Source organism: Mastigoproctus giganteus, chromosome 13, assembly GCF_048544385.1.
Source record: "Mastigoproctus giganteus isolate SK-2022 chromosome 13, ASM4854438v1, whole genome shotgun sequence".
In the NCBI taxonomy this organism is placed as follows: Eukaryota; Metazoa; Arthropoda; class Arachnida; order Uropygi; family Thelyphonidae; genus Mastigoproctus; species Mastigoproctus giganteus.
This window is the reverse complement of record NC_143587.1, coordinates 46,490,728-46,507,961: the sequence shown is the minus strand read 5'-3', so window position 1 is coordinate 46,507,961 and position 17,234 is coordinate 46,490,728. Positions and strand designations below refer to the sequence as shown.

At 38.1% G+C, this 17,234-nt stretch overlaps 1 protein-coding gene across 11 annotated transcripts in view; it reads right to left on the bottom strand.

Annotated features, from left to right (window-relative positions):
• Positions 1-17,234, bottom strand: part of trol (terribly reduced optic lobes) — a 1,731,230-nt gene that overhangs the window by 1,110,528 nt on the left and 603,468 nt on the right. For 9 of the 11 annotated variants that reach the window (XM_090387691.1, XM_090387694.1, XM_090387699.1 and 6 more), the window contains one exon: positions 7,351-7,461. The exons of the other annotated variants lie outside the window; for them this stretch is intronic. In XM_090387691.1, the coding sequence (XP_090243817.1) occupies positions 7,351-7,461 (111 nt within the window). The remainder of the gene's footprint in view (positions 1-7,350; positions 7,462-17,234) is intronic. 11 annotated transcript variants of the gene reach the window in all.

Sequence of the window (17,234 nt, the reverse complement as noted above, 5' to 3'; positions counted from 1 at the left end):
TGCTTGTGCCAAGAGAGATTAGAAGTCAAGGTAATCCCAAAAAGAGATATATCATTTTGGTAGAAATCTGAGTGTCACCAAAGATAAGCATAGAAGTGGAAGAATCCTTTCTGCAAGATATAAGACAAGACTGAGTTTTAGAGAGATTGAAATCAACTAAGTTGTCTTTGCCCCACTGGAGAATTACCTAGAGATTGGCATTTGAGGAATTGGTAGCAAATATTTGAAAAGTTGAAGCTGATTGAGCAGGGCAAGGTTTCTCAAAATGGAAAGTGGAATGCAATGTGATGTCATTGGTAAAACTATGGATAGGATTTCCAGTCAATAGAAGAAGGTCATTAATATACAGGAGAGAAAGAACTGAACCTTCGGGGACACCAGCATTAGTGGAGAAGTTAGAAGACAGAGAGCCATCTACCATCAACCTCAAGTGAGCGATTAGAAAAAAACTGGATAACTAATTACAAAAAACAGTTGGCAAACCATAAGATGGAAGCTTGTTTAGAAGACCTTTATGCCAAACACAATCAAAAGCCTTTGAGATGTCAAAAGCAACTGCTTGAGTTTCACCAAACTGTTCCATTGAATTTGTCCATAAATTGGTAATATTAGCCAGAATATCACAGTGGATCGACACTGACAGAATCCATACTGGCGATCGTTGATCAGATGGAAGGTTTCTAGGTAGTTTAAGAGATGGCAGTTAATTGATTTCTCCATTACTTTAGAAAGAGTAGAAGTAATTGCAATGGGATGATAATTGGATGGGAGGGATTTGTCACCCTTTTTAGGAACTGGCTGGATATGAGCAAATTTCCAAGCAGAAGGAAAAACACCTTTGAAATAAGATAGTGAAAAAAGGCAGCAAAGAACAGGAGTAAGTTCAGGAGCACAGGTTTTGAGTACAAGTGGAGAAATACCATCAGGAACTGGAGCTTTCTTAACATCGAGATTCGTCAAAATCCTTCTGACATCCTTTTGATGGAAGACCAAATGAGGCATTGAATGGAGCGTGTTGGGAATGGTGCCAGGTGTTTTACCAAGATCATTAATACGCGAGTTGGATGAAAAATGGGATGCCAGCAGGTCAGCTTTATATTTGGATGAAGTGACAACAGAACCATCTGGTTTGGACAGAGGTGGGAGCAGAGATGGGCAAAAGTTGGCAAAGCTATTGGCGGCAAGAGACCAGAATGCTTGGCTACCTTTAGGGCAAGAAGCAAGTTTTCTACTCTCAGCCTGTTCAAAATCTAGTTTGGACTGGTTAATGACTGCTTTACAATTGTTGCGAGCTTTGGTGTAGGCAGAAAATGAAACTGAAGAATTGGATACAAGCCAATTACAATATGCAACATTCTTCTATTGAACAGCCTTAGCACATTTATTGGAAAACCAATGTTTACATATAGGACGAGATTTTTAAGTGGAGTGTGGAATAAAGGATTCCATTCGTACAAGAATAATTTCACTGACACGGTCAGAGCAAACATTTTCATCACAAGTTTTAAAACAGTAGTCCGACAAAGGAAAAGAAATCTCGCAGGTCATCCCATTTTACATTCTTGTAATGCCAAACAATGAGGTTGGGAATAGTCATGAGATAAAAGCTCCATTGGAGAACAGACAATCACCAAGTTGTGATCTGAGATACCTAAAGGACCACCCACTTTGACCGTGTACTTAGAAAGGTTGTCAGTGAGAAAAAGATCAGGCATGTTGGCTGTATGGTTAGGACTGTCCAGTATTCTTGTAGGTAAATGTACAATCTGTGCAAGGTCATTAGAAATTGCAAAAACCTCAGCATCTCGACCAGCTGTGTCGGTGTGACTAGAAAACGGAAGCCAGCTGGAGTTGTGAGCATTAAAATTACCAAGAAAAATTACCTCACCGTTAAGAAAGTTGGACTGGAGAAAGTAAAGTTGCAAAGAGAGGAAGTCAAAGAGCTCCAAGTGATTAGTGGAGTTGGGAGAATGGTAGAGACAGCAGATGAATTTGACACAATGAAGTAGAGAGATTTTAAGCCAGTGAAGATCGAAGAGAGGAGATTTCAAATTACCAATTCTCTGACAGGGAATATCGGAATGGACATATTACCACCTTTGAGGCGAAAGGAATCATACAATGAATAATTTATGCAACAGATGAGCAGTATTTGAATCAACCGATAACTGAGATTCTGTCAGAAAAAGTACATTGGTTTTGGCAAACTGCAAGTGGAAATGGACATCGTTGAGATCAGAATTGAGACCACGTATATTTGTGAAATGAACTAGGAAGTGTTTGGGAGATTTAGATCTTTTTGCAGATAAGCATACTCTATTAGTTTGACAATTCATGGTGTATTCAATAGTAAGAAAAAGTTGGGGGGGGGAGAACATGCTGCATGAAGTAATGAAATTTTTGGATATGGCGTACACGTGGTAAGAATATACCCAGATCCTTGACATAACATGGCCTCGGCAATGCGGCCCCCGCCCCCGCATACACACTACTCGGACTCCCTCCAGTCACTATCTGGCAGAGTAGAGGCAGCAAGATTGGTAACTCTTTAGGATGCACCAGCATCCTAAAGAGTTACCAATAGGTTCGGTCCAGTGTACTAACTAGCAGCCAGACTGCAACACTGTTTTAGAGCTGTACCCTCGAAATTTAAGGAAGATTGGATCTCACCATGATGTTCATCATAACCTCAAAAGTCATCAATCATACTGCATGATGGAAGAGATGGGGAAGAGTTGATTGGAACTCAGCTCTGGAGACTAAACATGGGTTCCAACACTTTAAGCCTCCAATAAGCAAAGTGGTGGTATTGCCCTGGTTGATGACAGTCATCTACCACCTAGTATTGCCTGGTAACACAGAGGGGCAGCATTCCTCCATGTGGTGTGGCGCTACACCTCGACCCCTGCTTACATTGGTTCATACCTGGGTGGTTACCCACAGTGTACTTGTGCATTGAGGTTATACCCAGGATTACTAACTGTCCCACCATCGTGAAGGTGCAAGCAGAGGATTTGGCTGTCACAGACCATCCGGACTTCACCGAAATTGGGTCCATTTCACTTGAATATCAGTTCCATGAGCATTTTAGACTCCCAGGTAGCAATTACAACTTGTGTGGCATATCTGAGAGAATGTCTCCGACATCCTCAAGGACCAAAATACCTCTAGTGTTTGGGGTTTTCATAAAAAAAAAAATAATAATAATAAAAAGAAAATAAAGAAATAAATTTAAGGCTGAACTACACAATCATTTGGAGTGACCAGATGGGTGAAATGGGAGGGTTTTTTTTTTTTTTTTTTCTGGCTGAATGCTGTATAAGCTTGCTTTCTTGCCTTATGTACATTAACTAATGCTAACTGTTCAGTATGCTCTCCGGAAAAAATTTTGGAGAGCATAACGAAAGGTCATTGCAAATGTTGATCTTGAAAAGTGATTCATATATATCACTGACAGGGTTTAACAATGTTATGTCTTTCATATAAGTTTTCAAGTAACTTTCCTCTCTTATTGATATGGTAAGAATTCCATAGATTTGATGCCCAATCCAGTCATCCACGAGACAAAAAGGGATTAGTAGAAGAATAACAAAATCATCCAAATCAGCAAGAGTGGATGAATGATTAGGCAAGAAGTATGAAGAAATTACTGTTATTGATATACTGACCATAACTTAAGTGGCAAATGCTTCTAAATGTGTTTTCAGAGGGACAGGTCTAGAGGGTGGGATGGAGTTAACTAGAATGAACTATATTAAAGTCATCCCTATCCTTTCTATATGTCATGTTCACTGTCACAGATATTTGAGGGATTGCACTCATTTACTTTAGATAAAGAACAACAGGCTTATGTTCACTTATTAGGTCCTATACATTATCTAAGTTTACTCTGATTCCATGACATTTCCCTAAATGAATGCATACATTATTTTGGTTTATCTGGTTTTCTGTTTTCTTATGGAATTTAGTTTGTATGCACCTGTCAATTTTTGTTTTATCCATTTTTGGGAATAGGGGTCTGCTGATGTCTATATCTTCCTCTGCATGAATTTCAAGAACTAGATCATTGTCATATGATTTTTTTTTTTTAATTATTTATGTCCATAGTATTAGTAATGAATTTTTACTATCTCTTTCAAAACTTCTTGTTTGCTCTGCTGGCAGATGTACTGTGTTTTTATCTCTGTTAATGATAAATGAGTTGTATGCTGTTGGGTATATTGTTTATTTAGTGAAGAGAGGACCATTCCTGCCCATTCAACATATTGAAATTCTTGGGAGAACTGAACAATCAGTTTGTATTCTTATGAAGCATTGCTTTTGTACAATTAAAGCATAGGAGAAGATTTAGAAGACATTAAAAATGGTTTCATTGTTTCTTGGTATGGTACCTTGTACTCAACTTTACTTTGAAATTTTCCTTTTCTCTTTGCTGCTTTATGCACTCCTTTGAGTATGCTGAATGATTTCCCTGACAGTTTAGGTAGCACTGCATTTCAGTAGTCCAGTCTGTGTGAACCTGTTCTTTCAAACCACAGGAGAAAAAGTGGACTGCAGACTGCTTGAGTGTGCACAAATTTTTGGCATTTCAAATACTGGACCAGGTTTTATGAATGATGGAAGATTTTATGTTTAAATGTAAGAATGATTGCCTGAGCAGGAGTAAGTATTCCATCTTGCTTGATAACTATCTTTTTTACACATATTAACATTTGATCCCTTAGTTCTTGAATGATCTCTTCAAAGGACACATTGAGAAGATCCCACTCTATTATTATCACTTTAGAGAAGTTGTGTGGCATGCAGGATAACCTTTGTTTAAATTTGGGAATTGTACTGAATGTTGACATGTTTAACAGTCTTTCTGAGTGTTTATGCTCACTCATTCTCTACTAGATCTCTAGACTGTAATCTTTTGACTATTCTTGGAGGGTCAGCCACATTTTCAAGACATTTCTGAATTAAAAGTGAAGCAAACTTACACAATGAATGGTCTGTCAAGGAGTGCAGTATCAGAAAAGAGAAGTAGGACTTTTCCTACTTTCTTCTTTCTTCTGCCTATTTGCATTAATTTTGACTCTGTTCAACAGATCTGAATCAAAAAACTCATAAGTGGTATGTTTGTCCATTGCTTCTCCTTTTAGCCCTGGGAGTGTGATTTTCTTCTCTCACGTTTCTCAGCCCGATCACATGGGGGGCAGGAGTGGTGACAGCATTGACCAAGAAATTGAAATTAGTAGAGCTGGTTAGTAAAATTAATGATATATACATAAAGAAAAGAAAGGTGGATTTGGATTTTCTTCCTGATTTCTTACTTTAAACTTTGAGAGAGCAGAACCCACTTGGAGTGAAAAAAATAGAATAGCACTAGAAAAGAAATAAAACTGCATCACTTGGAAAAAATACTCTATATATCACACAAGGAAAATAACTTGTTATTATTGCTTTGCACTCAGAGCCAAATTCATTCCTTGATTCTCCTGCACCTTTAGCCTCACTGAAGGTCTAACAGCACAGCATTCAGAATCCCTTCCTCTATGGAACCAAGACCAGAGTAAAACATCAATGACACACACACACACACACACACACACACACACTCACACCAAATGTATGCTTTCAAAATTCAATAACCATGTCATGTCTTCGTATACTTCAATAAATTACCCCCTAGAAACCTGTTAAGAGTGCAATATTCTTATGAATTTTGTCACATAATTATGCAAGGCCTTTGACCATGTTAAAAGGATGGATCACTTTCAGGATTTACTTCCCTAATGTGCCTACCTAGAATGCACCATGTGAAAAAAGAGGATGCATAAAATATTGTGTGTACCACTTTGTGATTCTGATGAAGTCGTCAGGATCAGAGCAATGTCCAAGAATGCAATGCATTGGCAGCTGGTACACAATACAATGTCCCCAAATAAATGCATCATGCAGTTTAAAAACTTTTAATGTTGACCCTAATGTCAACAAAGTGCACCCTCTCCCCTACTAACATCAAATATCACTTACATTATCCTTAAGAATAAATACCTTTGGGCTAGTTGAAATGAACACAAACCTCCAGTAATGGCCTCATTGTTTGAGATTTGTTACAGTAAAATTTAGTTCCTGAAAATAAATATAAATTTCAAAATTTACAGTGTATTTACTATCCATCATTATCTGACTGCAGCACTCTCAGCCTGAAAAGCTACAACTTTCCAACTATAAACTTCCACACCTGCAAAGGATTATTCCTCCCCCCTCATCCGATAGTGTCACCATAGCCATGCCCTTTGTAGAGTTGGCAACTCTGCTTTAAACTGTTTAAACTGACTACATGTTATAAGCACTATCTCTGGAAAAAATAAATAAAAAACTGCCATTGTAGGGTAGGGGGAACAGAAACATCTGTGGCATAAAGCATTTAATATTTGAAATACTTTCATTCAAACAACTAATAAAATAAAGGAGTTGACTTATGCATGGGTAATGTACATACATCATTTCTATTACCAAGGTAGTTTTAACGCATTGTTTAACTTATATCTTGTATTCTGAATACCTTCACAACGAGTTTCCCTGGTAGTGCACTACCTTGAATAAGTAAAGCTTCGCCTATGGAGAAGGCTATTGTTGCTTTTTCTCGGCAGATACCACCACCAGACAGCACCATTACAAGGCTTTTTGGTACCTCTTTGGTGGGTGGGTAGGTGCTATGCCCTGTTGTTGCAATAGTGATAACCCAGTTATGAAGTATAACTCCACAACATGAGATGCCTGATAGCGTGCAAGGTTTAATCTAAAAGACATTTCTTGGCCAAATGCCTAAGAGTATGAAAGAGTTTACTTATGCATAGGTAATGCACACACATCATTTCTACTACAAAGGTAAAAGTCTTGAAATGGTGCTGTCTAGGTGATGATACCCACTGAGAATAAGTAATGGCCTTTGATATAGGTGAAGTGTTATTATCCAAGGTAGTACAATACTAGGGCAACTCATTGTGAAGGTATTCATAATATGAGATATAATTAAAACAATACATTAAAACTACCAAGGTAGAAGAAATCATGTGTGTGCATTACCCATGCATAAATAAACTCCTTCATACTCAGACATTTAGCCAAGAAATATCTTTTAAACTAATAAAATAATATAGTGTTTCACATACTGAAATATGAAAAACAATTGATTCGGTATCACAGAAAATTAACTTTAATTATTGATTTCATTGAATGAACTGTCTGTTATAATATTCAAATTTCATAATATAAGAATATTTTGTAATTTATACTTATACACAGAAAAAGAATCAAATGAAAATCATGTATAGATTTAAGAATGTTATCAATATATACCACAATCCTGCTCATCAGAATAGTCTCCACAATCATATAGTCCATCGCAACGTAACGTATCATCAATACACTTGCCATCACTGCACTGAAATTCATCAAGATTACATCCCACTGTTTCCCCAAAAGCAGCATTAAAAAGAGGAAAATAACATTCCATCACTAACACAGAGAAGCTAGCAAAATACCCAATGACATAACCTACACTATATTTTAAAGTAAATTTTTAAATTGAACTATAATATTAGGCTACACTTAAAAAAAAAAAATCAGAGATTTAAGGAGATAGTTTAAAATTTAATTCTTATTAACAGAACCTCAACATATTTTACAAATGAGGAACCACTCTTTCAAATATTTAATTCACTTCTTGCTAACAAGAAGGCAACAGATTTCAGGAACACATCTGATACTTTTTACTCATAAAAGACTGTGGTACAAATTGTAGCAGTGTGACATTAATGGCACACTGCTAATATGGATAAAAGGATGGTTGAGTAGAAGAATACAGTGGTTATCAATGGGCATGGCTCTTTGCCAATTAATGTTATTAGTGAAGTCTTGCAGGGTTTGGTACTGGGCCCATTGTTGTTTTCATTATTTATTAACGACATTGATGTATCAGCCTTAATGTGCAAGTTTTCATGTGACAGAAAAGCTGCTAGGGTGGCTGATGATAGCAATCAAGGTACAGTACTGCTACATCTAGAAAAATTGGGCAGATGGACTGAGAAATGACAGTTAAAGATTAACACAGTGCTGCACACGGGCAGCAGTAATCCCAGATTAACATACCAACTATGTGGTATTACACTCGAGATAGTGGAAAAGGAAAAATACTACAGTCATAAATGAAGTTATCTGAGCAGTGCACACAGGCTACCAGGACAGCTCTGGATGTTTTGCCAATGATATACAGGAAATTTGTTTGGAGGGATAAGGAGATTATTATATCATTGTAGAAGACAATGGTTAGTCTGCATCTTAAGTATGAATACAGGTCTGTAGACCACCTCATTTTAGGAAGGATGTAAATCTGCTAGAATAAGTACAGAGAAAGATGACAAGATTGGTGAGGGAAAACAAATGGATGTTTCACTTATCAAAAGATGTTTCATTTAAGGGCACAAAAGGTGATATTGTTGCACACATTGCCACTAATGATATTATGAATAGGAGACCGGCGGAATTACTTAAGAAGTACAAGTCACTGTTGAAAAAAGCCATGAATTAGGGTGGAATTTGAAAGTGTCTGCAATTCTGCCCAGAATGCCTTATCGATCAATTCAGCTCTGAAGAGATTGTGCAAGGCTCAAGTGGTAGAATTTTTTCAGCCTGGTCTGTATTTGTTAACAGGAGAGACTGCTGTTACACGGGGGATACACAGACTAACAGATTAACAGTAGCCACTGGCAGAGGTGAAAGTGATTCTTGCACTGCTTCTATTGGAATCAGGAGCAGCCTGGAAAACAAGATTCAAGGAATTTCAGACTGATGGGAGTCATTGCGGTACAAGTAAATTTATATATTATTATTATTTATTATTATTTACCATGTGGTGAAAGGAAGCCTGAGGCATATGCTGCACCAGGCAAAAAAAAAAAATTTTCTGAATTACACAAAGAGAGAGAAGTAGAAGGGAATCACCAAGAAAGAGAAGAATGATGATATCAAGCTCAGGACCCTGGGATATCAGAGATGTGGTGTCACAAAGATATAAGGAATGCAGAACTGTAATTTGGAGAGTACAATGTGTACAGGAAGAATAGACAGGATAGGAAGGGAGGAGGGGTTAAGCTATTAGTTAATAAACACAAAATCCAAGGAGGTACAGCCAGTCGACATCGCTGGACAGTGAGTGTCAAGTCAGTTTGATGTGACATAAGTTTGTTGTTTGTTGTTGTTTGGTTTTTAGGAGCATTAGCAACTAAGGCCATATTGCTCCAGGGATATGCGGTGGTCATTCCCTAACCTTTCCGGGTCCTCCGTTTTTGGTGGTCACGGGCTTGAACCCCGGTCTAATCAAGAAGCGTGTGCTACGCACTGCTGCTCCTGCTCACCTGGCTACGGAGGTGCTGGTGTGACATAAACATTGGGAAATCAAAATTGAGAGTAGGAGTGTATTATAGGCCTAATGACTCTGATGAGTATAACAAAAAACTGTACAGGGAAATAGCATGGGCCAGCAAATCAGCGAGTATTATAATAGGCGATTTTAATTTCCCAGATTTTTTTATTGACTGGAATTTGTGGGTTGGTTGGTCACACACACACACTAGCTTTTGTGGATTTATTGGATGATTGTTTTCTACATCAGCATGTTCAAGAGGCAACCAGAGGGAGTAATACTCTTGATCTGATTATCAGTAGTGATTCTTCATGCATTAAGAATCTGCAGATAAAGGAACCACTAGGTGGCAGTGATCACAGTGTGCTGAAGTGGGATTTACTCAAAGAGGAAACTACCATTAGGGGTAAAGGGAAGTGTTTTTGCATTCATAAAAGCGACTATGGAGGTCTGAGACAGTATTTAAATTCTATACAGTGGGATCAACTGATGATGTTACCAACAGCAAATTCAAAATAGGAAGCATTCAAAGAATTAATCTTGGAAGCTACTAGGCTCTACATACCAACTACGAAATATTGTTCAAGGTTTAGGCCTAAATTGATGTCAGATAAACTAATGAGAGATGTGACAGAGAATAATAATGGATGAGATATATATATAAATTAATGGGTGACATGGAAACCTATGATAGATATAAGCTGGTCTCCAACCAAGTCACAAAGAAGATTAGGCAGGCAAAGGCAGATTACAAGAAATTTTTGGCAAAGGATGCAAAGAAAAACAGCAAAGAGCTCTTTACTTATGTAAACTCTAGAAGGAAGGGGATGAATCAGATTGGTCCACTGGATATTGATGGTTCAACTGTTACTGTTGATGATCCCGCTCAGGTGGCTAATAAACTAAATGAGTATTCTGCATCTACATTCACACATGAGGAGTTATTCAGGGAGGGGAATGCCAGTGGTGAATTAAACTCTGGTAGTGAGCTAGATGATTTTTTAATAACTGAGGGAAAGTGGAGGAGAAATTGTTGAAGATAAACATAAAAAAGGCACCCAGGGTGGATGGGATCTATCCAGATATTAAAGGAGGCAGAAAAGGAAGTAAGCAAACCATTAGCCATAATTATGAGAGCTTCTATGGACTCAGGGGAGGTACCCATGGATTGGAGATGTGACCCCAATTCACAAAGGATGATCAAAGGGCAACACAAGTAATTATAGACCTGTTAGTTTAACTTCCCTTCCAGGAAAAGTAATGGAGGCACTGGTTAAAGAAGCACTGCAGGATCATCTAGACAAGACTTCAGTTATAGCTTGGACACAGCATAGTTTTGTTAAGGGGAAGTCGTCTGACCAATTTGATTGGATACTATGATTTGGTCACAAAGGAACGGAATGCAGGAAGACAAATAAAGGGATAGTTGAGTGGAAGAAGTCAGTGGTAATCAATGGACACTGGTCTTTGTGGACTAATGTTATTAGTGGAGTCTCTCAGGGTTCGGTGTTGGGTCCATTGTTGTTTTCTGTATTTATAAATGATACTGATGATGGTATATCAGGTTTAATGTCCAAGTTTGCAGACAATACAAAGGTTGGCAGGGTTATTAAGGATACTAATGACAGTATGCTGCTGCATTAGGATCGAGAAATGTTGAGCAGATGGGCTGAAAGGTGGCAAATTAAGTTTAACATTGCAAATTTAAAGTACTACATATGGGAAGCAGTAACCCCAGAGTAACGTATCAACTGTGTGGTACTACACTGACAGAGGTAGAGAATGAAAAGGACCTGGGGGTAACTGTGCAGGCAGACAAAGTTTTCTGAGCAGTGCAGATGGTCTGCAAGAGTAGCTCATGGTGTCTTGTCAATGACATACAGGAATTTTTCTATCAGGGATAAGCAGGTGATTATCCCCTTGTATAAAGAAATGGTCAGACCACACCTTGAGTACTGTATACAGGTCTGGAGGCCTCATTTTAAGAAGGACGTAGAGCTATTGGAACAAGTACAGAGAACGGCAACAAGGTTAGTGAATTGAACGAAGAGTTGCTCTTATGAAGAAAGGCTTAAGTTTTGCAGATTACAGTGTTTGGAGACTGATTGAGGTGTATAAAGCGCTGAATGGTTTGAGCATGCTCAATGCTGATGGGATTCTTCCTCTTGCTCAGAATATCACCTGAGAGGGCATAAATTCAAATTGAGGAAAGACAGTTGTAGGATAGATATGTGGAAGTTTGTCTTTAGCCAGCAGTATTTGATTGGTGGAACAGACTTCCATCTTTTGTTGTGGAAGTTGATAGCCTAAATAAATTTAAGGCTGAGCTGGGCAGGTATTTGGAACGAGCGGAGGGGTGAAATGGGAGCATTTATTTTATTTATTTTTTTTGGTTGGTGCTGCATAAGCTTGCTTTCTTGCATCGTATGCCTCTACTAATGCTAATTTCTGCAGTGTCTGGAGAATATGTGGCTGTGAGTTTCTCTGATTAATGTGATTAAGTCTTTGAATAGATTCAGCAAGCTCAATGCTGATGGCATTCTTCTTCTTCTTCTTGCTCAGACTACATGTGTGAGAGGGCATAAATTCAAGTTGAGGAAGGATGGTTGCATAATAAATGTGTGGCAGTTTGCTGGGAAAAATGTCCATCTGTTGTTGTCAAGTGGGTAGTTTGAATAAATTCAAGGAAGAATTAGACAAACTATTATGAGGGATGGATAGATGATGTGGCAAGGTTTTTTGGGTATTTTTATATCGTATAAAAGCTTGCTTTTTCTCATAATTTGCCACTACTAATACTAATCATCTGCATATCATGGAATCTTGGAGTAGTCAAAATTCAAATGATATATTATTATTATTAGCCATATGGTGCAAGGAAGCCTTCTTATGGTGCACCAGCCAAAAAAAAAAAAAAATTTCTGAATTACCCTGAGAGAGAGAGAGAGAGAAGTAGAAGGGAATCACCAAAAAAGAGAAGAATGAGTATATCCAGCTCAGGACCCTGGGTGTGCCAAGCTCATACTCACCAAATGTGAGCCCCTGGGGATGATATGAATGGTCTAAATTAATTTGTTACTAATATCAACAGCAAGTTAATCAGGCAAGTCACTGATAGGATGCTCAGCCTTGAAGAATACTTGGGAGAGACAGGACTTGAAGTGAAGTAAGTTATACTTTCTTCAGTAAGGTTTTAAATTTAGATGAAAGGCAAATGGGTTCACAAGGTATTCCTCTCACCCTAATTTAGATCTTATGTGGAATGAGCACTAAATCAGGGTGGGACACTTGATACTTTCAAAACATCAGGAAAAAATGCATGCTGCTCTGTGGTCAATAAGGCTTGCAGTTACTGGGATTAATAATAATAATGAGCTACTGATTAAATACATAGATAGGTGGCATATTATACACATTGAACTAGTGCAGTGCACTGGGTCACTATATGCACAGTATGTCACCAGCCAAAGGGGATCTAAACACCTCTGTTACTCTTATATCAAAAAAATAAAATTAATGATAGAGACCTCCAAAATCAAATTGCACTGGGGTGGAGGGGTCTCTCCCAGTGAAACAGTCTTGTTTCACTGGGAAAAATAAAATTCACACCTTAACAAATCAATAGCACCAAGTACAAAATCTTACGTGTCTGACCACTCTCTCACCACCAAATTCGTTTATGCAAACTTAAGCATTTATACATTGAAGGTTTCAAGAAACATCAAGAAGCTTGAATCCAGCTGCTAAGTTGATTACTAGCAAAATGAACACCACCAGCATGGAGATATCATACCTAAGAAACAAAGGAACCTTTACTGAATCAAGGAATTAGGTGAATCAGACACCCTCTTAAGATGACCCTTACTGATTTCAGTCCCTATTTGATGTTCCAGGACAATTTCCTAAGCATTAATGAATACAGAGTGGATCTAACGTAAGCTGACAAAGTTTGCTGATGATCTGAAGGTAGGAAACGTTGGTTAACAGTCCAGGTGGGCAGGAGCAGCAGTGCGTAGCACATGCTTCTTGATTAGACCGGGGTTCGAGCCCATCACCACCAAATACGGAGGATGCGGAAAGGTGAGGGAATGACCACCGCATATCCCGGAGAAATATGGCCTTAGTTGCTAATGCTCCTAAAAACCAAATAACAAACAAACAAGTCAGGCCATGTTGTTTCCAAAGGAATCTGATTGATTGCATACGGTCTGAAAAATGGTAACTAAAGTTTAATACTTCAAAATGAAAGGAAGGGAAAGGAGCTAAAAGAGTTAAAATAAAAATAAGACTTGGATGATATAATTCAGTCTCACATGGAATATGCAGTGTAAACAGGTGGCTAGGCAGACATATGGTGCAATGCTTTTGCTGGTAGGGAGGACATCATTATAAAGCATTGCCATCCAACCAACATTTTATCATTATAAAGCATTGGTTGGATGGCATTTGGAATACTGTATTCAGGTATGGAGACTACACCTAAAATAAAACCCAGAATTTCTGAAGAGGATTCTGAGAAAGGCAACTATCTGGTGACAAGCAACAAAATGATGCACATGTGAACATATAAAAGAATGGCTTAGAAGGTGTGGATAGCAATGTTTGACAACTAGACCTAAGGGAAGGTCTGATCGATGTATATAAGACACTGAAAGGATTGTGTGAATCCTTCATGGATGAATCAAGAAACAGGGAACACAAATATAAAAATATCAGAGAATAACATGACTATCTCGTGAACTTCACCAATGGGTTATCAAACAATAGAATAAGTTTCTTCCTGAAATGGTGAAGGCTAAATAAGTCTAGCTATGTTTAAAGCAATCTAGATTATTACCTTGTGAGAAGGGAATGGTATGAATTTTAATAGTTTATTATTCATTATTATTATTTTTATTTTTTTATTTTTTCCACTGATGCAGAAATCAGTTAATTTCATTATATCATTTGACCTTACCGATACTAATAATAAATATTCAAGATTAAATTCAAGTATGATTGTAATAAATAAATTCCAGGGGTGTTTGACCAATTTGAGGTACTGGTGAAATCATCAAATGCAAACACAGTAGGGATATAATAAACATAGTGTTACCCAGACATGAGATGTAGATTTGAATATGAGGAGAACATGTGCAGAAAAGAAACTGGACAGGAGGGAGAAGAGTTATGCTCTTAATTAAGAAGTACATAAAACATAAGGTAGTGTATTCAGTTGACACAGGTGGCAGTACAATGGTAAGTCAGTTTGTTATGGCATAAGCATAACAAGAGGAAAACAAAAATGAGTAGGAGTGAATTAGTATTATTAGTATCCTGGAAAGGCCTCTGAGGTTGGGTAAATTCACATCTTGACAATAAATAAGCTCATACACCAACCATTAATTGAAATAACTCTTTACTGTGACTAAAATTTACAAATTAAAATAACATATTTACAATAAAATTTAATGTATAAAATAAAATAAAACTGCTGTGATACACTACATAAGAATTAAAACTGTAATAAAATCATTGTGATAAAATAAAATTACCTAAAATAAACTGGATTAAAAGCGATAAAACCTGTAGCTTTCAGAAGCATCAGCTTCCTTCCTCAACAGTAATAAATCTTCTGGCAACACTTCCTTATATATAACAGGCTCACGGTATTTCACCATGTGGTTCCATCGGCACATAATCAGAACTGGAAGCGGAAATAGCTCGGGAGTGCGGAAAGCAAAACCATTTCCATACTTAGGACAATAGTTTCAAATAGAGGATGCAAACTCATACTCCTGTCCCTATTCATGGTATTGTTGTCGGATGAACAGATTCGCAGGCTCTCGAGCCATTTACTGTCCCAGAATCCATGCATTTGAGCCACAATAACCGCATCCTCTGGGGAGATTTGATGCTGCCTCTCCCAATAATGCTCGGCCACAGCAGACTTATTATAATCAGTGGTTTTTATAGCATTTAAATGCTCGCCCAGACGATTTTTTAACCGCCATTTTGTTTCACCCACATTGCATTCCCCACAATCTGGGCATTTTATCCTGTAAACAACTCCACTACTAAAGTCCTTTGCAATTGGATCTTTTACCTGGGACACAACTATGTGCAACCTCTGCTTGGGAAGCTGCTTGTTTGTTTGTTTGGGGATTTTTTTGGTGCATGGGCGTCTATGGCCATGGTGCGCCATACATAGGTTAGTATTTATGCTATTTCTTTATGGATCAAGAGTCAGGAAACTGATTGTTGACTAGCTAAAGGAGGTGGTATACATTGATCGTTTTGAGAAAGGTAAAAATCTTTGAGACATCTGTTTTATTGCCCAAAAGTGAACTAAGCGTTAGTAGGTCTTCAGTTGTGGCTGGAGTGAAGTGATTCTGGTGTTCTATTGCAAATTTTGTGCATTCCACAAGGATATGTTTCACTGAAAGCACTGTTTTACAGTGATCACACTGGGGGTGAATCTCCCCTCTTGAAAAGGTAACCATGAGTAATATTAGTGTGACCTATTCGGAGACGAGCTAGTATTACCTCCTGATGTCAAATTGCACTGAGGCTTGAAGGCCATTGCTCAAGATTTGGCTTGATATTTCGAAGCTTATTTTCAAGTTGGTTTTGCCATGTTGATTGCCACTGGTACATGCATTTTTCCTGTATTATTCATCTATAATCTTGATGTGGAACTCTCCACTGTACATCAGGTGGTAAGTCGGCCGCTTTTGCGGCTTTGTCCGCTAATTCATTTCCTGGAATTTGCATATGTCCTGGGACCCAACAGAAGTGTATGGTTCTTCCAAGCTCAGATAAGGTATATAAAGAGTTTGTTATTTCTTTTACGACTGGGTGGGTGATGTTCATGGTGTTTTCCAGGGCTTGAAGTGCACTTAGAGAATCAGAGAAAATTATACTGTTTTTCAATATTGGAGGTCTCGATATGCTTCAGTGCAACCTGAATTGCCATTAGTTCGGCAGAAAATATACTGAACTCATGTGGCAGTTGGTAGGCCAATGTTATGTTTGGGAAAACTGCGGCGATTCCAATGTGGGTGTCATTCTTTGACCTATCTGTATGAATTACAACAAAGTTTGGAAACTGCTCCACCACTGCAAGGTACAATTGCAAGAAATTTTCTTTATGTAGTGCAGATTTATCCCATTTATGAAGGTATTTATCACATAAAGGTGGAGTAATGCTCCACAGAGCAAGGAGTAGTGGAGGGGTATTTGAGATATTATCAAAACTCAGATTAAGTTCCTCTAGAAGATGTCTCATTCTTATACCTAACGGTCAGTTAGCAGTAAGGCGGTTATGGTATAACCTGCTGTGTTGGGGGGTGAAAAGTAATTCCCAATTTGGGTGTTCATGCATAGATCTAATTTTATATGCATAGCGTAATATAAGTTGTTGCCTTCTGATAGAGAGAGGGGGGTTTGTGAGCTTCGGCATATAGACTATGTATTGGAGATGTGCGATATGCTCCTAGAGCAATGCGTATTGCACTATGATGGAGAGGATCAAGCCAGCTAAGGACACTAGGCCTTGCTGAGCTATACACTGGTGCCCATAGTCAAGTTTTGATCTTATTAAAAGATCTGTATAGCCGTAATAAGGTAAGGCGATCAGCTCCCCACTTTGCTGAGAGAACCCAGATGATATTTAATTTTTGTTGGCAGGATGTTCTTAGTCTTTTAATATGTTCCAGGAATGTAAGTTTATGATCTAAGGTGATTCCTAAGAATCGTATGCTGGGTTGAACTGCTATCGATTGTCCATTCAGTTGTAGTTCCGGGTGTGGGTGCAATTTACGTTGTCGGCAAAAATGGA